The 27,555-nt window shown below is 50.5% G+C and overlaps 1 protein-coding gene across 1 annotated transcript; it reads right to left on the bottom strand.

Annotated features, from left to right (window-relative positions):
* Positions 1-3,535: 3,535 nt before the first annotated feature.
* On the bottom strand, positions 3,536-11,224 carry LOC125945670 (uncharacterized). The gene is made up of 3 exons (XM_049667892.1): positions 10,959-11,224; positions 9,331-10,439; positions 3,536-3,839 (listed from the first exon to the last, which is right to left on the bottom strand). Exons 1-3 carry the CDS (start codon positions 11,217-11,219, stop codon positions 3,536-3,538), a joined length of 1,674 nt encoding a protein of 557 aa, XP_049523849.1. The 5' UTR covers positions 11,220-11,224.
* Positions 11,225-27,555: the final 16,331 nt, after the last annotated feature.

Here is a 27,555-nt window from a genome sequence, read left to right on the forward strand (position 1 = left end):
CCCCCGTCAGCGTGAGGAGTGGCTCCGCGGTTAACGAAATAGCGCATGTATAGGGTTTCCCTACTACTTTCTTGACAATGTTTTGCGCGATGAACTTCCAACTGGATTGGGTTGAGTTCTTTTGGCTAATGTGGCCTGACAAAGCGCTGGACCCGGACAGAAACGGGACACAACTGCAATTTCCGGGAGATTTTCCTGTCAACCGTAAAACCGGAAGAAATGACGTAATAGTTCAGCGGAAACCCGCTAGGTGGAGAGAAGTAATTAAAGGGAAAATGAGACATCCACCCGAATCTAGCAGTTGCTACGAAGGAAACCCATACGGGTTCCTCGAAAGAAAAGCCTCGCAGTTGAAAAATTCGTCCTGGTCCGGGACTCGAACCCGGGACCACTGGGTTCGAGTCCCGGACCACCCTTTAATTACTTCTCTCCACCTAGCGGATTTCCGCTGAACTGTTACGTCAAACACTTGCCTTTGCTTCGAGTTGTTGACAAATTCGACTTCGCCCTGCCATGCATCTGCTGCCGCCTGGTTAGCTCAGATGGTAGAGCGGCTACCCCGGAAAGGCGGTGGTCCCGGGTTCGAGTCCCGGACCAGGACGAATTTTTCTTCAACTGCGAGGCTTTTCTTTCGAGGAACTTGTATGGGTTTCCTTCGTAGCAACTGCTAGTTTGGGTGGATGTTTCATCCCTTAACCCGGAAGAAATGGTTCAAATCCGGGAGTCTCCCGGGTAATCCGGGAGACTTGGCAGGTATGGACTAGATACTCCATAGAAAGGTTCTGCAACTTTCTGAACGAAAATTAAAACAGGCGAAGATGGCGATTTATCTTAATTGTTGATGTAATCAAGCAGATTACAAAATAGCGCGACTTGCTATATACATTAGCCAACAACATCCATTAGGTCGCGTCCTCAGTGTTTCGGCATATTTACAGTGGTGCCACTCACAAACTGAGATTTGGAGCAGCAAAATCTTAATCTTGGAGCAGTTTGGGGCATCCAGGTACAGATTTCGGAGCACTTTGGAGCTAATAAATGCCAGCTGCTGGACACGTCCTAAGCTATTTCAAATACTTAAAATTGACAAGAGTTATTCCAGGAAGTATTTGCTTGCTGTAAAACAATGTTGCTCTGCCTGTAAATACATGACTTTCCCTTTGATTTAAATGAAGACAACAAACCTGTTCACACGGTGTGCTGTAATTAGTTTTTTTCACGTTGAGTGAAGCTGCTGAGATGTTGCCTTTTAGATCGTAGAATTTTTCCCGATTATTTGGACACCAGCAATTCAAACAAGCTCGATTATCCGGACTACTTTGAGGCACCATGACTGGACCATAAATTTAAAGTTAAATACGGCCGAAATTTCGGACACCTTAAGGTACGCCATTCTATATAATTCGGACTCTGCCTGCACGACTGCGTGCTAATTTGACCGCCGAGTTGAGCGGAAATAGCCATATTTTGGCGCTGATACGCCGCTGGCATCGCCGCAACATGGTGGTCGGCCATGTTGCCGACACCTGCTGGAAACCGAAACTAGCGAAACCTAGTGAATCCAACACCTACCGCGCCCAAACCGTCGGGCAAGCGAACTCCGGCAAGCCATTCGGGAGTGCATTCGGGTTGGCTCCGAGCGTCCACCGTTTATTCATTGACGGGTTAACTAGCGACACGGTCGCGGCGACTTATGGTGTTGAAGCGGCGCCGACTACAGCCTCGATGTCTCCGCCGACGAGGACAGTGACTTTCAAAAAAAAAAAAAAAAAAAAAAAACGCCGTCATTCGGCTATGATAGCGCGGCCGACTCCTGCGCGGCGATTTTGTAGCCATGCATACCGCTCGATTCTATATGCCGCCCTTATCAGCCACCGATTACCACTGTCGTTGAAAAGAAAAATGTACAATCATTGCATTCTACCGGTGCTAACATATGGGGCAGAAACTTGGAGGTTAACAAAGAAGCTCGAGAACAAGTTAAGGACCGCACAAAGAGCGATGGAACGAAAAATGCTAGGTCTAACGTTAAGAGACGTGAAGAGAGCCGTGTGGATCAGAGAACAAACGGGGATAACCGATATTCTAGGTGACATTAAGCGGAAGAAATGGAGCTGGGCAGGCCGTGTAATGCGTAGGATTGACAACAGGTGGACCATTAGGGTTACAGAATGGATACGAAGAGAATGGAAGCGCAGTCGAGGCCGGCAGAAAACCAGATGGGATGATGAAGTTAGGAAATTTGCAGGCGCAAGTTGGAATACGCTAGCGCAAGGCAGGGGTAATTGGAGATCGCAGGGAGAGGCCTTCGTCCTGTAGTGGACATAAAATATAGGCTGATGATGGTGATGATGCTCTGGCGGTGTCCCTCATTGCGGGGCCCTCAACGCATAACCGAGAAAGAGTGGAGCTCCGAGCTAGGGAGCGCTGATCTACTGCACCAGCTAAGGGCCGTCAAGATGGCCTGCGACGCGGCAGTGAGGCTCGGCCCGCCTTTCGCCACGTGGGATCGGCCCGCTGCGCTGCCGCCCTGAACGGCGACGGAGCGCCTCAGGACGTTCAATAAAGTTCATTGTCTGCCTGCCTGCCTGCGGCAGATAGCACAATTCTAGTTGCTGAGCGGGTCTACTCGAACAGGCGGAGATTACTTGCAGAAAAAGTTGAAATACATAATGGACTAATTAAAAAATAACTAATTACGTTTTTCTCTAATTACCATATGGCCCATATTGCAATTTACAAGCTGTAGCCGTGGAATGCGCAAGGCAGATCCACTTTGGACGAATTCTCAGGATGACACCATTTTCGAGATATTAATTGCCGAACTTTGCAGAGAAATGCATTGGCGTGTATATGGTTAGGTTAACCAAAAACGAACAAGTGCGCAATCTTTAATATTAGATTTAATTTACGGTTCAATATTTGACACAGATGCATTTTTTATATTGTGGGATAACTGTTTTTCTGCATTTGATATGGAACTTTCGACCTAATAAATGTCCACCAGTATTATATATATATATATATATATATATATATATATATATATATATATATATATATATATATATATATATATATATATATATATATTGGAGATATTCGGGCTTCCCGCTGGTACGCTTGGCACGGCATGACCTGGCTGCCTAATAATCTGGGTGAGTTCAGGAGGTAACTTTTGGAGATTAGGGAGCACAAGTCATATTGCTTTTTCTTTATTTAGACATTTATTGCGACAATTCTGCATATAAGGATACATAAACAGGAACACAAAGAGCTCCGCTCGCAACATTATAAAAATATGTTTTTAATCTCAAATTATGCCCCAGCTGGCGGAAGAACCACACTCAAGAATGATATATTAAAGAGAAAGTAGCATGCGCCATCCATTCTCAAATAAAAAAATAGCGCAAATCACAAAAATGGTTTCAGAATAAACGTTTTCAAAATAATCAAAACGAGTGATTTCTTTCAGGGGATATCGCCTCAGTTGGCATGTCTTGCCCACTGTGACGCCGTAGCCGACAAAGCATGCCTACGAGCTCGACGGAGACGCAGAGCTATGTGGTACGTCATCCAGCTGCAGGTAGCGCCTCACGTGGGCCCAGCAGTCATCGTTGAGGTCGTCCAGTTGCGTGCGTCCATCCTCACGTGGCAGACACGTGACCTGCCTTTTGACGACTCCGGCCAGTCGCATGAAGTCATGCAAACCCTCGATGCTTTGGAACCGTCGTTGCACCATGTCAGCTGCCTCGACCTGGCCGATGGACAGCACTTCGGCGAGCTCCGCCACGAGCGCTGGATGACGGGAGACGCGATCCAAACCTGCAGCGCAGTGCCTGGTGGGGAATAAAGGGGATTCTTATCGTGTCATTGCACAAAAGATACATTAAACATATAACATTTGTTGTCCTGCCAGTGCTGGCGTTTATAAATCTAATACCAACAATAAACCTTATGCAGAAACTCCTCTGGTAGTTGTCTAAGCATGCTTAGGCATTGAGCCACTTGCTCATCTCCACACAGCACGGTGTCATTATCAATGTTGTGAAACTTGATCCGAAACTCTTCAGGGAGTTGTCTAAGTATGAGCAAGTCATAGGCGCCGACTACGGGGGCTCCCCATGCGCGCATTTGATCACGTGACCTCCAACTCAACCATGGCTCAACCAAGAGACGCTAGTCTCTTGGCGGTGCGAGGGGACTCAGGCTGTAAAACTGAATTGTCTCCTACTCTGACGCCTTGCAAATCCTCATATAAGCTCGTCACTTCACTGAACAATCTTTCGAAGTCCCACTAAGCTTCCAGTGGAACTGTTCTTAAAGGTAATATCCTCAATGCGGCCACGCTGGCGTATTCAAGACCTTGTCCCGCTCACGCCTGAGGTATTACTGGCGCGGCATGTATCGACACATTCGCCAGTACGTGCGGTCATGCCTTTCGTGCCAACGCCGCAAAACTCCCCCTCATAGCACCGCGGGACCTCTTCAACCTTTACCGTGCCCTGTACGACCATTTGACCGTGTTGGCATTGATCTTTACGGTCCCATACCGAACACTCCTGCTGGCAACCGGTGGATCATTGTCGCCGTCGACCATCTCACACGGTACGCTGAAACATCTGCGCCGCCAGCTGCCACCGCGATAGACGTCGCTCGCTTCCTTCTTCGCCACCTCATTTTGCGACACGGTGCACCCCGTGAATTATGAAGCGATCGTGGCCGCGTCTTTCTCTCAAGCGCTATCGAGGCACTGCTCCAAGAATGCCGAATTGTTCACCGGACCACCTCTGCATACCATCCTCAAACCAATGGCATGACGGAGCGTTTCAACCGTACCCTTGGAGATATGCTTGCGATGTACGTGTCCGATGATCACTCCAATTGGGACCAGGTGCTCCCCTTCGTCACGTACGCCTATAACTGTGCGCCGCAAATTACCACCGGCTTCTCTCCTTTCTTTCTCCTATATGGACGTGAACCATCATGTTCCACGGACACCATTCTGCCCTACCGACCCGATGTTTCTGAAGCCACGCCTGTTTCCGAAGAGGCTGCTTATGCTGAAGAGTGTCGTCAACTGGCTCGCTCGTTTACCGCGCAAGACCAATGTCGCCAAAAATCGCGCCATGACGAATCCGCATCTAGTGCTCACTATTCCCCAGGAATGCTAGTTTGACTCTGGGTCCCGTCCACTACTCCCGGCCTTTCGACCAAGCTTCTCTCGGATTACCATGGTCCCTACCGAGTAGTAGAGCAAACGTCTCCCGTGAACTACATCATCGAGCCGCTCGAGCCATCTTCCGACCACCGCTGCCGAGGGCGTGAAACAGTTCACGTCGCATGGCTGAAACCGTGCTACGACCCTCCTGTGCTGTCATTCCCCCTAAGCCGCCAGGTTGGCTCCTTTCTGCGTGGGGAGTGATTGTACCGGAGCACATCGGCACCAGCTCTGTGCCAGCCAGTGTGGAAGAAGACGCTGACGATCTTGTGGTTCGCGCTAGGTCGGTTTTCAACGAGCCAGCTTGTTTTAACCTTCAACCTTCGTCAAATCTACCTGCCGAATACTCTTGTCACAATAAATATATATATATATATATATATATATATATATATATATATATATATATATATATATGCATACAGGGTGACGTTCGGAAGGCTGGTCAGGCCCCAGCCCCCCCCCCCCCCCCCCGGAACAATTAGAACTTCCATTTCGGCTTCCATTTCGACACCAGCTGCATGAGCGAGGAGGAGACTGGTTGGCTCCTCGCTCGTGCAGCTGGAGTCAATCGCCGACGGCCGAAATGGAGAGTCCACTAGGCGGATTCTTACAGAATACCCCCCATTACAGACGACAGCGCTGCAGCGACACGAACTGCTGCCCGCGGCGGCGCAAGGTCAACTGATGACGCAAGCGAACTACTGCAGGGGGTTGTAGTCAGGTGCGCTGAAGAAGTTCCGATCATTATAAGCCGTTATCGCTCTATAGCGCCTTATTCATGGGCGTGTTAACCATTATGAACCGTGATCAACCACACGCCGGCGGCGGCTGCGTCTGGCGCGGCCGCGAGGGCCGTATCATAGCCATATCTAGAAAGCGACCTGGGATGGCGACAGAGAGCGCCCACTGCTGACAGCCTCGTATGCTCTGTGTTCTCGCCGCTGAGTTCGCGTTGAAGAGAGACTCGCGGGCGCTAATCTAGAAAGCGACGTTGTGCCTAGCGGCCCTTGGTACAACGAATGCTTCACCGGCAGACGTGCAGCTGTGGAGTGCTGTTCACGCTTCGTCGTTTTCTCGAGGCCAAGGAGCTGGCGACTAATTCAGCGTCACCTGGGGCGAATGAACGAGCAGTTAAATCTTCGGGTGGTCGACTGCCCAGACCTGATGGGCAACACGAGTTATGGGACCTCAGGCTGCAATGGGTCATCGGCCTTGTGCGGTCCTAAAACGACAACGTCGCTTTTGGGGTGTTTCCGGGAAGCACCAGCGCCCGCCCGGACTACAAGGCCCGGCGCCGGCTGTGACGCGCCAGCCAGGAGCCCACTTCCGAGACAACCGCCGCCTTCCTCGGAAACGGTGGCTTCCGCGAAGGCCTCTTTCCGGACCCTGTCAAATGGACCATCACGTCGAGCATTCCCGTGGGAACCACGTCGACGTTTGGTTCTCAAGTTGCCACCCGTTGCCTGGTGTGCGGGGGCGATCAGGGAACATAGGAGGCGGAGCCCGGCGGAACGGTGTCACATCATGGGCGGGATATTGCGAACTCGTCGAAGTCTGTGATTGGCCAAAAACTGCAGCGAATTTCCTCATCGAGTGAAATGGGGAAATTAACTGCAAAAAAGGGGAGCTCGAGTGTTGTGACAGACGATCGACAATGTAGACGCTCAGACATGTAAACGCTCGGACATGTAAACGCTCGTACATGCAAAGACGTTAGCATGTAGTAAGCTCCGATAACCATGGAGCCCTTTGTTTTAAATAACATCTACATTTGTATATAAAACATTTTTCTCAACTCTCTGGATATCACCTTCTCCCGGCACTTGGCACGACACCAGCCATGGGACCTTCGTGGCCGCTCGGACCCTCGGACTTCCCAACAACGATCTGCGATGGGGACTCAGTGCGGCTAGTACTGACAGCCTCGCGTGCTGTGTTCTCGCCGCTGAGTTCGCGTTGATGAAATACTCGCGGGCCCTAATCTAGAAAGCGATCTTCGATGGGGACAGAGAGCGCTTACTGCTGACAGCTTCTTGCGGTGTTTTTTCGCCGCGTAGCTCGCGTTGATGCGAGAGGCATCACGAAGGTAAATTCCCTAGCCGCTGCGAGTGCTATCTCGAAAGCGATCGTCTTACGCGACGGACAGTTTTTTTTCGTTAGGTAACCGCAGACATGCTTTCGCATTTAAAATACATAGTAATAGGAGAGCGCCGTGCTAAGCGTGCACGCAGTCAGACCGCGAGCAAACGCGTGCGGGAACGTGGCAAAAGACGAAGGCAAGTCCCTCGTCTGACGTCACCGGAGCGCCGTTCGCAGCGCCGCCATCGGTCGCGCACGAGGCGAATAGCAGCTGGAACATATATACTTCCAGAATTTTCTAGCACTCCAAAAAGGTAACTTGAAAGCAAAGACCGATTAAATGAGCTTGCACGGGTCTATTATTTAGACCTCGTTGCCAAGTTACATTTGTGCAAAGCTATAGAATGTCTTAAAGGGCCCTAAACCACCCAGAGGTCGAAATTTAGTTGTGGTGTTGCAGTTGTGCACGAGTCTACAACGAACACGTAGCCGCGAGAATTTTTCGAAACGGTGCCGTAATAGCGGAGTTACACGCGTTTGATGATCGAAAAACCGCCGTGGCTCGTTTCGCTCTTTCCTTCGCTACTCTCCTCGTCGGCTGGTCTCTCCTCCTCGCCGAGTGGTTCCAAATGTCATGTGACATACGTCATCGCCAACGCGCTTTTCAAAACACCTCCCACTTCAGTTCAAGGCACGTCCACGCTAGCGGCAAATATACCCACGGCGAACCGGCCTCCCGTGCCCTAGAACGTCTGCCGCGCGTGAGGTGTCCAAAGTAGAAGGTAGTTCGGCCGGCGCACCGCCCGCAGCACGATCAACGGGCCAAACGACGACTGCGAAGCTGCGCGCATCCGCCATTGGCGATGAAAACATCGGCTGCAGCTTCTTTTCCAAGCAACATAATTTTGCCTAGATAAAGTGATGCGTATCCACTGTCAAACGTTAAACATGAACTCGAGAGCTCCGATACTTGTTGAGCTCAGCTGCCGTGCACGGCTACCGACGGGAGACGACCGGCTCGGCTGTGCTCGCATCGCAGCCGACGGCGCCGCTAATATAAGCGTGTTTTCTTTTTCGTGTACAATTATTGCGAAGATCGATAACAACGCTAAGAAAATATTGCGGCTTGTGAGCGTCGGTAATTCATTCCGCAGCGCCGTCCGCTTTAGCTTTGAAGTGAGCCGGAAAAGGCCTAGTGACTATATCGGCGCCGCCAAGCGATCGGCGGCGGCGGCGGTGAGGCTACCGCACAAATGGGTCCCGGTCTCATCCTCTCTACGGCAAGGAAATCTCGCCGTTCACGAGGAAAACCACCGTCGAACGGCGGCCCGCAAATGGCAAACGGCATGCGGCGAGTTACCGTGCCTGTAACGGGTACGTGGACTCAGCGCTTCTCGGCTACCTGCTGTTGCTGCGGTGCACGCCCGTGTTCATGCGAAGCGTGCCGCTATAGACCCTGTGTTCCGCGTTCGTCTAGAAAGGCCAACACTGTCGCACTCTGTTCGCGCAGCTAATCTGAACGCTAAGCACGACTGTGTTGGAAGCGAGCGATTTGGCAGTTGGGTTGCGGGCTGTAATTACCGATTTGCAAGAGCGCACAAGCCAGCAACACGACGAGGAAGAGCAGGCAACGCGGTGCGTACCTGTCAGTAGACAAACCGGAAGTCGTAGGTTCTTGTTCGACCAATGGGCATCGTGCCCGACGCTGACAGCAGATTCACCCTGCTGACACCGTGACGACCGGTGGGGATACCGGAAAGGCCACGAGAGGAGGACGGCATTGTTATTTTCTTTTTTTTTCTCTCTTTCTTTTCTTTCTTTCTTTTTTTTTTTTCTTTTTTTCTTCTTTCTTTTGTGGCGCGCCCGCAACGCGTAGGGCTGCAGCGTTTGGCATCGTAGATCGTGACGACATTCTGAACTCGATGCGCGTGTTTACTGGAACTGTTAAAAAAATATCTGAGGTGGTTTAGGGGCCCTATAAGGACCTCAGCAGTCCTAAAATAATGAAGGAAGGTTGCAGTCCTTACCTGTCGCACCGTGCATGATTCAGGAACTGCGCTGCTCGGGCGACGAAGCCACAGTTTCGCCGCGATGCGTCACGCACGGGGAACCAATCAGCCGCCAAATTAAAGATTCTCGAATTGTCCATGACGACACTGCACAGCGTGTAGTTGTTCAAGATATCTGCGCGTAGACCGCGAAGGAAGGCGTGGAATGCGAGTGGAGAAAATGACATTAGGCTGAGCTTCCGGATAGTCGAGCTTCGCATTACTGCGTTGCCGAGGAGTTCGACATTCTCCCCGCTCTCCAATGAAACACCAATGCTGAGATCAGCGATGCTCCTGTTGAGCAAAATCGATTTCGAAAGTGCTGGCCACCACTCGATTAATTCATCCGCAAAGCGCATGTTCAAGTCCACGTACAACTTTCGGAGCGTCGACGTCATTGCTATATATTCAGAAATAGCAGAAAAAATGACGCTGTCCCAGCTCAGAAGTGTCAGGCTTAATGCTTTCAAGCGGGAAAACGTGGACAGCTGTTGGAAAAATGGCAACATTTTCTCTTTTGTCCGGTTCCATAGCTCTACCCTTAGTTCGGTAAAAAGCTTGCAATCAGCAACAGCCAACTCGTCGGCGATGCACGGAGCTTTGAAGAAAACCTTCTCTTCAGAGCCGCTTTCTTGAAGGGCTTTGACGACGCCAGGCAAAAGATGGTATTCTTCTTTTTTTTCAACATCGATGGTGACCAGCTTGAGGCTTGTGTGTTCTAACAAGACACGAAAGAAAGGCCCCCAGTATTCAGCACTCCAGATCCTGAAATTCAAGGTCATGTATTCTAAGGTGGTGTTACGCGCAATGGCCTCTTGAAAGGCCGTGGTGTTAGGTGGCATTTCAAGACTTAATACGAACCACACAGAAGTGTGCCGCACGTAGGAGCGCGGCGACAGCCGAAAGCTTCGCAAAACTCTGTTTTCAGCCAGCACTTTCGATGCAAGCTCAACGGTTCCATACTCCAAAGTGACATTCTCGGCTTGCAAGCTCGAGACTGTCCGGTTCTTGAGCATACCTTTGAAAATCCATTCCCAGGAATCGTCACCACAGCAATCACAGTTAGAGACCACTCTAAGATTTTGTAGCTGGGCGTCACCAGTCAGAAATTCAACAAACAAAGCCGGGTCAGCGCTTATTATCGCTACGCTTAACGCCAAATCACGCAGTGTCGAGTTCATTCTCAGTACTGTCAAGAACCTCTTCGCTAACGTACTTTCTACGTGTTCTACAGAGCACCAGTCGAGTAGAGTCAACGTTGTCGTGCTTCGAAGAATGTCAGAAACGGTGTGCAGACACCAAGCAGAGTAATGCGGCAACTGAACTTCCTCCAGGCATTTCAAAGACGAAACGACCTTCAAAACCTTCTTTATGTCCTTGCATTCGAATTTCAGCGGGAAGTGAGGACGAAGTATGACCGATTTCAATGAAGAATTCCCGTCAAGGGCTTTGCAAAGCACCGGGATGCACAATTTAGCCATTCCTCTAAGAGTGATCACGTGCGTAATGTCTATCCGTGCCACGCAGTGATGGCTGTAAAGAAGCCAGTACAGGACCGTGGCTGCTTGTCGGCGTTTCCAAGGTGGATGGAGGCGCGCATTGCTGACTTCCACAAGGCCCAGTTGTCTGGCGGTTTCTGTTAGCTCCTGCAGCTCCAGCTGAAGCGGGCACAGGAACTCATTCCATACGGTCAAGTTGGCAACAATCTGACACGTTCTGTCCTCAGAAGCCGTGCACGGCATGCGGTAGTCGATAGGCTTCCCAGAGAAAAAGCCTCTGGCGTGTTCCAGGTCAACCAGCAAGTTGCTGATATCCGCAGCTCCAACAGTTCTCGAACCGCGTATCGCAGCATTCCTGCGGTTCGCCATTGTGCCTGCGCAAAAAAAAAAAAGACAATTTTTCGAGAATGATCGTGGTGCGAAGTACTACAGTATACTGGGTCTTTATTAGCGCATTTGGGACCTAAGCGTTCTTGCATGCTTGTCTTTCTTAAGATTAAGGTGGTGCTGTCTATCGGTGGCTGTTCTAGAGCATGGCGCTGAAGCAACGCTCACATTCTTTGGTCCAGGAACGCTTGCAATCCGAGAGCAGTAGCAGCTGTGCAGAGTAGCGAGCGAGGCCCAATCACTGCACCTAACAGCGCGCGCCTCCGCGCTGAGCGCGCGCCACGATGATGAACATGATGACTTATTGGCATTCCCTTTGAAACGGGGCACTAACATATAGTCACCTAGCCCGCTTGAGTTACTCAGGTATGATATACATGCTTTTCAATCTACCATATTGTATACATATTGCGAGACAGCCGTTAAACCTTGACGGTTTATATTGCAGGCCGCGCGCTGAAGAAATGACGCTAGCCATGATGATGAATATATACAGATGAAGAAGGTGAAGGGGTAATGTAATGCTCACACAACTTACCCGCGCGTGGAAGCGGCCAACCATGCCGCTTGTTATGGCGGCGAGCGCCGTATGAAAGGCTTGAAACGTGAAACATGCACAATCTCTGTGGCACGGCAGCGACCGTCCAAAGGCGTATCAACGGGACTGACACGATAGTTAACTGACGAAGTCAGTTCCCGAGCAGTGCAGGGCCCGATAAAACAGGAATGAAATTTCTCGCATAAGCCAGGAGCGCGAATTGGAGTCCACAGCAACACTTCGTCTCAAGGGTGGAAGGAAAGGACAGGGTGGGATGCATCATAGCAAGTTTTGCGGTCTTGTTGACAGGCGTCGGTGTTGAGGCGGGCGCGTTGGCGACGCCGGGCAATGCGCGAAACAAACTGCACACACATTGATGTCGACGAGGGCACGGGGACACCAAAGAAAGAAACGTCGAGAATAGTGATCGGTTAACGACCATACACAAGGAAAAAAGGCGAGTATACCGAAGTGCGTCGCACGGCCGTATTGTATGCGAATGTGACGAATGGGAGAATGACATCCCAATTGGTGTGTTAAGGGCTGATGTGCATTGATATCATGTCGGACAGCGTGCGATGAGGCCATTAGTTTGAGGGTGGTAGCTGAAAGTCGTTTTATAGATGGTATTGGACGCACGGAGAACATCGTCGAGAAGTTTAGACAGAAAGGTCCTGCCACGATCACTTAAAAGGACGCGTGGAGCTCTGTGTCGTAAAAAGATGGCTTCCAAGAAAAAGGCTGCTACCTCCGCTGCGGAACCTGAAGGTAGCGTGTCAAGTGGTCTACAGCTGTGACAATCCATCGTTTAGCGCCAGCCGATAAGGGTAGCGGTCCATACAGGTCGATACCAACGACTGCCGAAGGAGCTTCAGGACACGGGACAGGTTGGAGCATTCCAGGCGGAGGTGAGGTCAGACGTTTGCTGTGTTGCTGAGCGAGCAGGAAGCCATGTATTTCGCTACGCTTGTTGCAAGTCCAGGCGAAGACAAGCGACTGCGGATTCGCTCATAGGTTTTATGGAAACCAAAGTGACCGGCAGTGGGATCGTCGTGAAAGGTCCATACGGGTCGATACCATCGACTGCAAAAGGAGCTTCAAGACACGAGACAGGTTGGAGCAGTCCAGCCGGAAGTGAGGTCAGTCATTTGCGGTGTAGGCAGAGCTAACAGGAAGCCACGTATTTCGCTACGCTTGTTGCAAGTCCAGGCCAAGAGAAGCGGCTGCGGATTCGCTCATAGGTTTTCTAGAAACGAAAGTGACCGGCAGTGGGATCTGGGCCCAAAGTGATCGGGGAACGACAGGAACCCAACGGTGTCCTTCGGTATGAAACATGTACCGGTATAGCATCAAATTTTCGACCCTGAAGTTCTTCAACTGCCGACGGAGCCGAGCGTACGGTATGCGAGATGATCCGCGAATCCGTTCCATAACGGAGTGGCTGTAGGAGTCACTACGTTGGCAAGATGCAAACGTATGAGAATGGCTGGATGGGAGCCGGTCGAGACCTGCGAGCGAAGGAAATACAGAAGACACGTCCTGCGGTTTGCTCATGGAAGGTGGTAAGCAGGCAGCGTTTGAAGACGGTGGTAAGGGACAACGACAGAGAGCATCGGCATCCTGGTGTTTTTATTGCGATAGCAATTATATGGACACTCAAAAGCAGATTTCTGCCGTCGGCGTCGCCGTCGCCGTCGCCGTGAGGTTCCGTATGACGTCAATGGAGATGAAATCGTGGCCGCGCGCCGCCGAACGCTGTATGTGCGAGTGAAAGGGCGCGAGGAACGCGCTCTTTCACGGGGAGTGAACGCACGGCGGAGAACAAACGCGCGTTCTGCGCCGTGCTTCCTTAAGGGCTGCAGAAGTAGGCGTCTCTTTCCTCCTTTACAATCACCATATATGTAGAGCAAACGCGCCTTCTTCCGATGCGCGAGAGGCCGTGGGGGAGGGGGGGAAGGGGGAGGGAAGGGAGGCGACGTTTAGCTGCGGCACCAAGTGCCTATTTATATCAGAGGCTCCGGCAACAGTCACCAACGCCGCACGCATTTTGAGCGAACGCGGGCAAAATGCCGACGGCGTCGACAACAGTTCGGCGCGTTGCCGGTGCTGCTGCATGTCCAAGTTTATACAGCTGATAAAGCTAATATCATTACTCCGTATATCTCTCTACAAATTTGCTATCGCAATTGATGCTTCACCTTTCAGGTGAAACTGCGACAACTTTTTGTTCGCACTACGCGGCCCAGTCAAGAGCTTAAACAGCTCCGCCGTTAAAATGCGATGCGAACGGGGTCCGATAACGCTATCGCGTTCCACTCTTAAAGGCGAAGCTTACGCGTCGTTCAATTTGTATGCAGCCCATGTATGCAGCCTAAACAGCTTTGCTGGTGATGCGTTCCCATATAAACGTTGCGGCCCTACAAATTTAGTTTCAGTGACACAGCTGCAGTTTCGCATTCGTGAATATTAGCTTAAGGGACGTGTAGAAACACTAAATAAATTGAACATTGGTTATTTATGCTGCGGTTTCGCCAAATATTAATTAGACATGCAGACAAAAACTAGAGATTAACCAGAACAATCATGCAGGCTTTTCAAGATAGCATATGTTAGCAGCGGCTTCGTAGATTCGGCTTCATTGGCAGCGCTGGGATAGGGGCAAGCATTCCATGCGGCAAGTCGCATTTTGAGGCGATTTTCTACTATGTTAGAGTGATGTTAAATGATACATTTTATTGTGATAGCAATTATACGAGTTCTTACCATCATTGAAGAACTCTTAACAGCCGAGCTGGTTTTTGTTTTGTTTTTATTGCGATAGCAATTATATGGACACTCCGAAGCAGATTTCTGCCTTCGGCGTCGCCGTCGCCGTCGCCGTGAGGTTCCGTATGACGTCAATGGAGATGAAATCGTTGCCGCGCGCCGCCGAACGCTGTATGTGCGAGTGAAAGGGCGCCAGGGACGCGCGCTTTCACGGGGAGTGAACGCACGGCGGAGAACAAACGCGCGTTCTGCGCGGTGCTCCCTTAAGGCTGCAGAAGTAGGCGTCTCTGTCTCTTTCCTTCTTTACAATCACCATATATGTAGAGCAAACGCGCCTTCTTCGTACGCGCGAAAGGCCGGGGGGGGGGGGGGGGGGGAGGCGACGTTTAGCTGCGGCACCAAGTGCCTATTTATATCAGAGGCTCCGGCAACAGTCACCAACGCCGCACGCATTTTGTGCGAACGCGGGCAAAACGCCGACGGCGTCGACAACAGTTCTACGTGTTGCCGGTGCTGCTGCATGTCCAAGTTTATACAGCTGATAAAGCTACTATCATTACTCCGTATAGCTCTCTACAAATTTGCTATGGCAATTGATGCTTCGCCTTTAAGGTGAAACTGTGACAACTTTTTTCAAGCCTTGTAGGAGACGTCGAAGTCGAATTTTTGTAAACGAAGTATCCAATGGCCGAGACGTTCCGTTCAATTCTTTAGTGTCGCCAACCAGCACAAGGCGCGGTGATCAGTAACGACCGTAAAGTGGCGAGACACTCTTGCTCGGTAATCGTATTTTTCTCTGCAGCTGTTAGCGTGCGACTTGCGTGTGCGACTACACGTTCTTCGGAATTTTGCTGACGCTGCAGAAGAACAGCGCTGATACCGCGGCCGCTGGCGTCAGTATGTAGAAGAGTGGGTGCGGTGTTGTCGAAATGACAAACTCCAGGTTCGGACGTGAGGGCACGCTTGACGGCGTCAAAAGCAGTTTGGCATTCGTCCGGCCATACGTAGGGAGGAGCTCCAGAAGGAAGTAGTTGATGGAGCGGCGCCGCAATGGTGGCAAGGCTACGTATGAAGTGCCGGAAATACGAAGCTCGGACAAGGAAGCTAAGCAAGTCTTTGGCGCGTTGAGGCCTGGGGAAGCGGAGGACAGCGGTAATCTTATCGGGGTCAGATCGAATGCCCTTCTTGCTGACAAGGTGTCCGAGTAATTTAATGGCTTTGCTGGCGAAGTGACACTTGTTTGTATTCAGCTGAAGGCCAGCAGCTGAGAGGCATGTCGGGACTTCGTCGAGGCGCTGCAAGCGCTGATGGAAGGTCGACGAAAATATGAAGATGTCGTCAAGGTGGCATAAGTAAGCCTTCCACTTTCGGCCCAGTAGTAGAGTGTAAATCATCCGCTCAAATGTGGCGGGAGCATTACGCAGGCCGAAAGGCATTACGTTAAATTCGTAAAGTCCATCGGGTGTGGCAAAGGCAGTTTTTTTTTCTTGTCTGCTTCGTACATGGGGATCAGATCTGCCCTTATCCGGAGCGTAGATCAAGGCTGGAGAAATACTCCGCGCCTTGTAATGAATCTAACGCATCATCGATTCGGGGCAGTGGATATACATCTTTGCGGGTTATTTTGTTCAAGGCGTGGTAGTCTACGCAAAATCGCACTGGGCCATCTTTCTTAAGCACCAAAACGACAGGCGACGTCCAAGGGCTTGAGGAAGGGCGGATTATGCTTCGTTTCAGTATGTCGGCAACGTGGGTATCGATGATCTGGCGTTCGGCGGAAGAAACACCAAATGGCCACCGACGCACGATGGAAGTTCCACCTGTGTGTATGCGATGAGATGTGGCAGAAGTCTGTCCAAGAATAGGAGAGTGCACGTCAAAGGAGTCTTTATGCTTGGATAACGGCCAGGAACTCCTCCGTCTGGTGTGACGTTAGAGCGGTACTGATTGCACTAGCGAGAACAGAAGCAGGGATCGCATCTATAGATGTGGGTGCTTGTGAAAAAGCAGTAGTCGAGGTAAGCACAGAGACAGGCTGAGTGTCCAAGACGCAAATGACGACAGTGCCTTTAGGAAGCAGTACTGGCTCAGTGGTTGTGTTGAGTACAGCCAAAGTGGCCGTGCCCTTGGTGAAGCGAACAAGGCTGGGTGCCAGAGCAATCCCTTTTGATAGGAAACGGGCTGACAGTACAACTAAAACGTCACCATCGGTGATGTCAGAGTTAACTACAAGAAGTTGTTCGCGGACAGGTGGAACCATACAATCGTCAGCAGTTCGTAAGCGAATGCGCGGTTCGGGCACATCGTCGGAATTGTCGGTCTCTGTCAAGTTAACAAGGCGTTGACGGCAGGAGATGAAAGCAGACGCCGAAGAGAAAGACCCACCCTAGTATAAGCGTGTGAGCACAGGAAGTCAACACTGCGAACTGAACATGGTGGCGTATCTCGTCAATCGAAACTCGAACGGTTCATTGCGCCGATGGCCGAAACAGAACATTATTTGCACCATGTAGAAGAGCTCGATTGTAAGGAGTAGCAACTTTGCGTAGACGAGGGCACAAGTCAGCGTGAATAATAGAAATAGTTGCTCCCGTATCAATCAATGCTGGAACTGGTACACCTTCTACACACACTAATAACGCATTGGCCGGGCACGCTGGACGAATTGTAGCCTGTGCGAGCCATGCAGCTTTCCCTTCAAAAACTGCACCATCTAGTTTTCCGATCGGTAGTCAGGAGTGCGGGTGGCCGGTTGCAGGGGTGAAATCGACGTCAGAGAGGGAAGAGCGAGCGGCGGTGCCCTGGACGGTAGTTGCGAGGCGCTTCGGGATTGGGAGGCGGAGAAAGTGAGCTTGGGGAAAGCCGGCGCTGGTAGGGACTCAAGAGGAAGCGACGGGTCTCTCTCCTAGACATCGTAGCCACGGCGTTCGTCCTGTTGTCGTCTTCGACAAAAACGCGAACCTCACAACGCAATGGGGTGGGGCGTAGGCCGGGTAGGGTAAAATGCTGTGGCAGGCGTACGGGGTGCCAGAGTCGCCAGATGGTTGGGTGTAGCACGAGCAGGAGGTGCTGTCTGAACGAACGCTGGTTGCATAGCCACAACCTCAGCACACGAGGTCGACGGCGAAGGAGGGGCAAAGATCGCTGCGCAGCGCAGGTCATGGAGGACAGCTCCTCTTTGATGATGTCGCGCAGGCCAGTAACCGAAGGTTGAAGCTGAAGAACGGGAGGACTGAGCAGGCCATACACTTGGAGCTCTTCGCGTATGAGTCCGAATCAGCATACGCAGGTCCGTATACGAGGAAGGAGGTGTGTCACAGGCGACAGGTTATAAACGGGTGGCCTGCAGTGCGTCCAGGTGTTGGCAAGTTGCGATCACATCGTTAACGGTATTGGGATTCTTGATCGCCAGTGCGTTGAACGCGACGTGGACAATTCCCTTGAGTATATGACGAACACGATCAGACTCATTGTGGCGTCAACACGGCGACAAAGGGCGAGGACGTCCTCAATATAAGAGGTGTTTGTTTCCCGGGGAAGTTGCATGCGTCCATCAAGTTCTTTCTTGGCGACTTCCGAGCTGACGTTTGGGGCACCGAAAATCTACCGAACCTGGGGTTTGAATGCCGGCCGCCCAGTCAGGCAAGGAGCTCTCACGGTTAAGAAACCAAGTCCTGACAACGTCAGTGAGGTAGAATGCGACGTTGCGAAGCTTGTGAAAATCATCCCACCGGTTAGACTCACTCACTCGGTCATAATTATCCAGCCAGTCGCCACCGCCGTCACTACGAAGGCCAGCGAACATCGTGGGATCGCGCTGCCGCGTGCTGAAAGTCCACGAAGGAACGGCACGTGGGGCAGGGACGGTGACGCTGGAGGCTCCTGGTGGATCTTATTGGGGCACGCTGGCGGAAAGGCGGAGCAAAGAGCGACCTGAACGAAGCTCCAGGTAAACTCGAAGGCATAGACCAAGGGAACTCCACCACTTGCGAGACAGCTGCTAAAGCTCGACGGTTTATTTTTCAGGGCCGCGCGCTGAAGAGAATGACGCTGGCCATGATGATGAATATATACAGATGGAGATGAAGGGGTGATATAATGCTCACAATATCTGTAATCTATTTTCCTTTCCTCAAAACTTCTCTATCTACTGCGCCAGTTGCGCGGTAGCTGCGCCTCTAGCGCCTCAAGGAGGCGGAGCTTTGGACTTCGTGGCGGGTGATGTGGCCTTCGTGCCGAGATACCAGGACGCCCAACTGAATGTATGGTCAGGCGACTCACTTTAAATGCTGACTTACTACAAACGTACTACATATTCGCTAATTTCAAACTCGTAGGTAAGCTTATGACTCCACATTCTTCACGAAACGACGGAATAGTTTTATTTTGAATTTCGTAAATCAACTGCTGCATATATTCTCATTATTTTTCATATTGTAGCCATTAGGTCTAGTTTAAGACTGCAGCATCGTTTGTGGGACTTGTAAGCCGAAAGTTGCTGAGAGCTTCCTATATAATGCTTCGTAATAAAATTAAGTCAAGCATTTACCATCTCGCTGCTATGGATACTCAGCGGGGACCTACAGTAGACAAGGAAAGACGTGCTTCGTTCGCGGCGCTTTGTGATAGCGAGATGCATACCAGGCAGCAGACAAGACTAAACGCACAGTCGAGTCAAACTTGGCTTGTCTGAAAATACAGCAATCGCTAAGCGCTAGCAAACATGTCACCGGCACTTTTTCTTTTTCATAATTCTCGGGCTATATTTAGGACGCAGAATAGTATTATTACTAAACAAGAAAATTCAAAGCTGCTCAACTAGATACTTCGTAGAACGTTCTGCAACTTTCTCGACGGAAATTAAAACATGCGAAGATGGCAATTTATGTTAATTGCTGATGCAATCAAGCAGCATACAAAATAGCGCGACTTGCTCCATAGCCCAGATTATTTTACCTACGCACGCAGACGGCGGGCGTGCTCCAATACTCTCGACACCAGGCGCCACCTCTCGGCGTCGACTACGGTAATTGGCGGACTAGCGTGGGTTCGTTTGTGCGTGGCGCTTGTTTGGGTCGTAGCAACGATGTACAAAAGCTACTCGACAGGGCGGTATTGTGCCGTCGTCGGCATTATGGACAGGAATGCGGCGAGCGCATTTTTAAAAATTCCGCTCGGCCTTACACTCTTTACAACACTTAAAGGCGAAAGCCTGGTGCAAATTTAGTCATGCATTCAGTTATACATTAAGTTACACATTGGGTTATCATTACCAAATAATAGGCTTTAGCTACGTAAAAAACCCCGTGTGGCGCATACCCGCATATCCCGGACTTGGTTATGGAGCGAGGTATGCGCCACACGTGATCGGGTATATGCATTTCCATATAGTTTTGTTGTTGCCTGGATCGTCTGTCTTTCTTTGCGTTAAGTTTACTATCTGTGACTGCGCAACACGTTTATCTGTTTTGTTTGACGCATTATATACAGTGACGTTTGCTGAGATACGTAGACTTATTGGAGACATACTTACATTTAAATATCTTATTGCGAGATTTTGTGTATACCAAGCAGTGAACTTTATTTCCAGCGACACTTTTTTTTTTTGCCCTTTATCAAGTTGTTTCTTCGCATTTGTATATTCCATTCTATCTTCGAATTTCTAATGTATATTTTGCAGAGCTGCTTCTTTTTATATGTACTCACTTTAGCGACTATAATTTCGGTGCAATTACTCACAATACACGACCGGTAACAGCTGATCCTGCGCAATCCACTGCAAAGAAGGACAGCATCATTGATATTTTTCCCTGGCCGTTGCATATGTACAAAAATGTAAGCAAGGTTCTTGAATCACATAGATCCATCAAAGTATTTGTCCTCAACTTATTAATTTCATGGCCTTTATGTTTTTCATATCAGCTGCATGCACTGCTTTGCTCGTTTCGAACTGATATAGGCGTGGTATTTTCTTTACTTGTTAAATAGACACAAAAACGCGGAAGCATTAATATCAGTTATTTCTGCCACAATTTTTGGGACATATTAACATATTCTTTTACGAAAAAAGACATATTTGACTTGTCTTCACAGCGCATAGCGTTCGATAATTTGTTTGCAGCATCTAATATACAATGGCATTGACAATGGAAATGCACTTATTATTCATATATTTGACCCCTCGACAAATTCTGTAAGGAGGAGGCCGGGCTGCAAGGTGAGCCCCCCCCCCGAACAACATTTCTGGCTACGTCGCAGACATATCCACGCGGATTGTTTACGAAGGCCGTCTCGAAGGTCCGAGTCGCACTGGCGCTTTCGCTAAGTTTCACCATATAGTCAGTCAATCTTGTTGTTGCTGCTGCTGAGATGGTCGGGCACGTCGCTCAGCCTCCTGGCGACGCCGCTTTGCTAGACGTTCCTCCCTTTGCTCCAGTGTCTCCGCAGCACGTTTAGCCTTCTTCTGTTCGTTCTTCCTACGCTCAACCGCTAATTGCCAGGCAACTACTTCGGGATCCGATCAGTTAAACTTCTCCGCTCTTCTGCGCCGCTGAGCAGCAATTCCGCTCTCCTTCTCCATGGCTATACCACACTGGCAAACGCCCAGCGCACACGATCAAACGCCCAGTGCGCCAGCTGTGCTCCGTGTGACGTCACTGCTCCTCGCGCATGCGCAGCACGGCTCTCCAGGAGCCACGCGAAACTGCTCAACCTCGGCCAGTGTAGTTCACGCTACAAAATTCATTGCGACCGCTCCTGCTTCCGCCAGTGCAGCGATTCGCGGTGCCCGCAGTCCACAGCCAATGCTCGCACCGCGGCGCCACCGTCGCGAGAAAATCGCGGCTCTGAAGAACGGCTCTGAATTCTAGTCTATACATTAGCCAACAACATCCATTTGGTCGCGTCCTTCACCAGTGTTTCGGCATATTTGCAAACCTTGTTAAAGTTAGCTGGAACGCCCTGTCACTGAGTAGGCCGTGGTCTATGGTCCAATAGATAGGGCATCCGATTGCTGTGCAGAGGGAGCAGAGTTAGAAGCGAACCGTCGCACCAACTTGGGCCACGGGTTATGTCGGCCTGGGTATGTGCTGACCTTCAAAAGCCTATTGCGAAGCATCTTATGCTCGGGCCACGGCGTAAGCAGTAGAAGTTACCTCTTACACCGTGGCTCGGGGCTATGTCACTCCCTCCCTCCACCGTGCGGCGTCCACTTCCGCTTCCGGTTCCACTTTCGGTTCCGGAAGCCAGCTTCCGGCTTCCGGAGAACGCTTCCGGCGTTTTGCCCGAATGATCCCCAGGTGCTTCGCCCACTCATCATCATTCACTTCGTCCTCTCATTCTCCCGCAACGCCGCGATGAGTGCTACGGACAGTGCCAGCGTCAACGCCAGTGTCAGCGCCGTGGACAGCGCCGCGGAGAAGAGGGCTCGAGCCGCTGCCACGAAACGGCAGCGGTGACAGGCCGATCTGAAAACTAATGGGAACTTGAGTCGACCCCATGGCTGCTTCGCATACTACTCAGGGTTCCCCTACGGGAAGCTGGTGTAATTTTTTTGACACCGACTTGGGTCACTGGTGTTACGTTCGGCGACCAGCGGGGGCAGCGATCTTGGAAGCATCTCCTGATTACCTGCGACTAATCGCTTCGGGAAGCTGAAAAGCCGTCCCGCCGGGAAAAGATCAGCGGCGACACCTTGTCTCTACACCTACAAGACACGTACAAAGAGTACGTGTCTCGACACTATAGGGAAGAGGAGACTCTTGGAAAAGTAGACGCGTTCTCACGGCCGCTCGACAGACCAGCTGGCCCATTCCAGGAACAGAGGCGTCAGTTCAAGTCAGGCGCGACGCCACCTGTCTACGAGGGTCCCCTCCTGTATGTGGGGGAGTGAGCAGTGTGGGCCCGAGGGCACTTCTCCGAATGTGGTCGGAAAACGAAGGCACCGGGGGATTATGCGCACCCTCGCCCTCAACGCCGACCATCGGTGACTCTCGACACTCCGATTGGAGGATGGTGGGACCGCAGCTTCGACAGAGGGGTTTTAAGCGACACTTTGGGGGCCATCGGGGGTGCTCTCCCATCTGCCCTGAGATGTAGCCAGTGCTCCGACCCAGTCAAGCTAGACTGATGAGACGTACCGTCTCGTTCTCATACTCCTGATGTAAATAGTGTAAATAAACCCAATACTCTTCGTTCTCGATGAGAACGTGTTCCTGCCTTCAAGTCCGTCCTCAACCCCAACACTGGGTATGTGGCAATCGGTCTGTGCCGCTCTCCAATGAACCGCTTGCACAACTTGGGTCACCGGGTTATGTGCCACTAAGTATGCACCGCCGCTCTTCAACGTAGGTCTCTCACGCCAACTTAGGTAACTGAAGAAAGGCCACAACGTACGCTCCGTTCTTGAGTGGCAAAAATCCCTTTAAGATTTCTCCTGTGCTTGGATGAATCTAGACGGCGCCACGAGCGGACTCCACGGCGGTGCCGCTAGATGTCGCAGCGCGTGCTGTGGGAATCACCGTTACTAGATTACTTAAGAGGTAATCTAGTAGCGTTGGTGGGAATCGACAGCGACGAGCCCGGCTCCATGAGCGTTTCGGATTGGCCAATTTCGGTACCTCGTGAATTGGCTTCAATGCAAATCGCTTTACCGTCGACATTCCTCGTGAAATGTACTCTGCCGGAGTTTCGCTTGATACCTCAAAATTGTTAAGCCCGGGAAACTTAACCCATAGCCCATAGCAGTTTTTTCATGCTCTGGAGCAAGTTATGAATCGTGCATTGTCGTGCGTGAAACCAACTAGTAATGAATTATTTACTATAGTAAATAAATTATATCTCGAAAACGCTTGATCACTTTTCTTGCAAGTGCACTCTCCAGTGCGAGAAATATAAACGAATGAGGTCTACTTTTCCTAGGCCGGAACTGCGTGCTTTCGCGTTACAAGGCAAATGTAACTGAGAATGAATAAATACAAATAGTGTACTCGAATACTCTGCCACCGGCCGGGGATCGTTTTCTATATAAGAGGGAGATTGAATCCACTCGACCAGCGCCCGACCAACAAGGAGCGAGAATATGGTGTGGATGCAATGAAAATTTCGCTTTAAAATCCTTTGCAATTTCACCGGCGCTGGGTGGTATGCAATCTGGTGTCATATATATTCAGACACTACACATAGTCAGGCACGCGCCACGCGCTAAATTAACGCGGGCCGCATGTAGATGGCGCAACGTGTTCAGCGCGAAGCGCGAGAGCGCCCAACTGCAAACATGCCTAACGCATGGGCGCTTCGGCTTTGGCTGTAGGCACCGGGTGGCTGTTGTAAACGCCGCCTACGACAGCACTAAAAGTAATCAATGGCATGCGATGCAAAAGACAGGACGAAGGCGCCCAGGGCGTTTCCAGTGATATTTCACTGCGGTTTCCAATGCCTGACTGACGGTTTTCTAAAGTTTGGTCTTGAGAAAGCGAGAGGAAGAGATAAAAAGAAAGCAGGAATTTGAGCCAGTCAAGAGTCCGGTTGGCTACCCTACGCTTAGGGAAGGGAACATGGAAAGGGACAGAGGAATGCGGCGAACGTGAGCACATGCACGGACTGCATGCACTACGATATCATATGCACTCGCACAATTAGCCGTTCTCAGAAGGCACTTTCACTGCCTGCTGATCCGACGTAAGGTGAGGACGGTAGGGGAGTTCAGCGTTGTTTGTGCGGGCTGCTACATGTAAGGGACACGCGGGGTGGTCAAAAGAGACGCTCGGTTCGACACCAAGACGGCGGCGGAGACTTACAGCCATCGGGGGTGGTGGGGGGCCGCAGTTAACGGAGCGCTCGTAAGCGGGTTGACTGTCAGTCGGGGCTTCCGCCTTTCGGTTCGCGGAAGCAGTGCCATGGTTTTGAAGTCAGCCCATCGCCGCTGGACCGCACCCATGCCGAGACATTCCGCGAACGGACCAAATGCCCCAACTTGCGTGGGAGCGTTTTCTTTGAGGGACTGTGTCTTGCGAGGTTGTGACACAAGAGACTAACTGCACTGCAAAAAATTTGTGCGCAGATTGCGCGCGCCGAGCGACCACCGCGGGTTGCAGCCCCACTGGTGTGCGAGACAGTTCTGCCAACGCTGGGGAGATTTCCCTAGATCCACTGATTTTAATTATTTATGGTGTCTTTAGGGCAAAAGGAAAATTTGTCAATATCTAGGGAAATTTTGCGCTCACACATGGAAGAACCAAACCACCGTCGCGATGGAACTACCGAGGTCATGGCATGTTTTGATTTTAGATCCCGCTAATTACCTTCGCATTCGCAAGCCGAGTATAACTTAATTATAATCGTACAGCAGGCCAGTGAACGCATATTGTCAATTAAACGACAAGGTATGGATTCCCTGTGGCAGTTAACAGATCACTCTTACTGAGCTATTGCCGTTCTTACCTAGCTGTGCATTCTATAAATTATCTGTTTATTAACATATTATATTATTTATTATATTATATTATTTGTCTGATGCTGGCCAACAGAACTGGGGGTATGATGAGGGCAGAATCGAAGCCATCTTTTAAGAAATGTATTACAAAGTACAAGTTAGCCGAGGCGAATTAGCAGAGCTGTTGAGGTCGGTAGATGACAGCAACATATATCTGCTTTCATGTACAGAACACACGTGCTCCGTGTGCCTTTTTTTTTTTTTTTTGTCCACCGGAGAGAAGCTCTACGGTCACGGCGCCACGTATGTGCAGCTTCTCGACTTCTGGCTGATGTGCGTTCTCTTAGTCCTGCACAGCAGTAGAACGAAGTCCTTTTTTCTGCTATCCTTAGTTTCCGCGAGCATGCTCGAGAAATATAATGCTTCATTATTATAATTATTACTATTACTGTGTGTCTGATCGTAACCGAAACCCCTCGATATGAACAGTGGCAAGACGCGCACAGATCAGCCAAAGGATCACGACTGCACTTGGCTTGCCGTCTGCTTATCTGCCGCATCACTCGGAAGTTACGACGGGTGGCTTATTATGCGGCCGCTCTGGAGCAAATGTTTCCACTGCAATGGCGACAATGGTTCTAGCTATCATTTTTTTTAGTGCACAGTGCATTCGTTCATTGATTTCCTCTGCTACCTAAAATGCCTTCTAGCATCATTCCTTCTTCCTCTACACAGTCAGATTCATTTTCATCGTTTACTTTGCTTCTTCCCCTGTATGGGCAATATTGGGCACCAGTTCAGGACCGCCATTTCATCTGTCCTCGTATAGTGTTACAATCTGTCACACGCCTTGAAAAGTATTTCGCACAAATATCGTCTACGACCGCTATAAGGCCAACAATGAAATGCAAACTCAGATTCACAGCTGAGTTCCTAAAAGGTCAAGGAATAAATCAAGTACAACCGCGATCACGTCTCGCGAAATAAATCTCGTGATGTAAAACAGGCAGATCGTGTCGTGAACTCGAAACTCTTTTATAACACAGCTTTTCGTCACAGTCCTTGTTTCTGTATCTTGACAGAATGAAGATAAACGTGCTTTGAAGTACGAGATTTCGAAAAGACGACGGGATTTTAAGGAACATCGATATTTAGTGGGGGGGGGGGGGGGGGGGGGGGGGGGGATCGACAAACTGTTTATTGCTCACCGACAAGGCCAGTCGTCTCCAAAGCACGAATCCGTCAGACTCCCCGTTCCTTTCTCACTCGCAACACTTCCGCGCGAACAGCGCGCACTACGAGCAGCTCGAACAACTCGAACCCACAGAACACCCATACAAACTCGCAACCCACTAAACCAAAAGAACGTTTGCGCGTCAAGCTCACGCTCGCCGCCTGCGGAACGCTCTCTCTCTCTCTCTCATTCGGGACACTGTGCCAGAACGGCGACAGTCCGGCGCCAAAGTCCCGGGGACGCAGACACGGAGACGCCGGTGAAGTCGTGAGGTGAAGCAGAACACTGAGAAGTCAGCGGAACCGAAACTATGAACGTCTGAGTGGTTCTGCGTGCTCTTGGCCAGTCCTCGCCGCCTTCCGAAAGCGCCGGCGCCCCATATTGGTTCTCTCTGGCGCAGTCGTGTACTGATGTTGGTGCTTGGCGGACATCTGGGCCCGAATTCACAAAACCTTCTAACGATAAAATTGTTCGTAAGAGAACATTTGAGCCAATCCTGATGCTGGACATATTATTAGCGAAGGCGGTATGCCAAAGGCAGAGAGTACTTACGAATGAAAAGCTTTGTGAATACGGCCCCTGATTTCAACGTATCTTCGGTTAGCTTTGTGTGCCTGTGCGATTTGGCACGCATTTGTGCGGGATGGTTGGTGAGTGCGCGTGTGTTGTATGCGTGGGTGTGCGAGTTTGTGCGTTCGTCTGTGCTAGAGCGTGTTTGTGTCTTGCGTATGTGTGTTTGGGCGTCTTTTTGTGTGCGTGTCTATAGTTTACACGTTTCTTCGTGTACGTCTGTGCGTGTATGTGCGACAGCGTGTTTTTACGTGTGTGTTCGCGCGCGTGTCTGAGCGTGTCTGCGTGTAAGCGCGTGCGTGAACGTGTGAGCTTATCTAGCGTGCATGATTGTGTATGGGTGTGTGCGCGTGTATTTGTGAGAATGCGTGCGTTTGTGTATGTATACGTGCGTATTTGTGTGCCGGCGTGTTTGTGAGTGCGTGCTTGTGTGTCTGTATGTATTCCATACGGTATGTGGAAGGAACCATTGTCGCGATGGAACTACGAGGTAAAGGCATGTTTTGATTTTAGACACCACAAATTAGCTTCGGATGCCAAGCATAACGTAATTATAATGGTAAAGTAGCTCAGTGAACGCATATTGTCAAGTAAACAACAAGGTGTGGATGCCTGTGGCAGTTAACAGATCACTCTTACTGAGCTATTGCCGTTCGTACCTAGCTGTGCATGCTGTCAATTTCTGCATACCTTTAACGAAATATTTATCTGATGCTGGCCAGCAGAACTGTCGGTATGATGAGCGCAGAATCTAAGTCATCTTTTAAGAAATGTATTC

This window comes from Dermacentor silvarum, chromosome 5 (assembly GCF_013339745.2).
Source record: "Dermacentor silvarum isolate Dsil-2018 chromosome 5, BIME_Dsil_1.4, whole genome shotgun sequence".
Classification (NCBI taxonomy): domain Eukaryota; kingdom Metazoa; phylum Arthropoda; class Arachnida; order Ixodida; family Ixodidae; genus Dermacentor; species Dermacentor silvarum.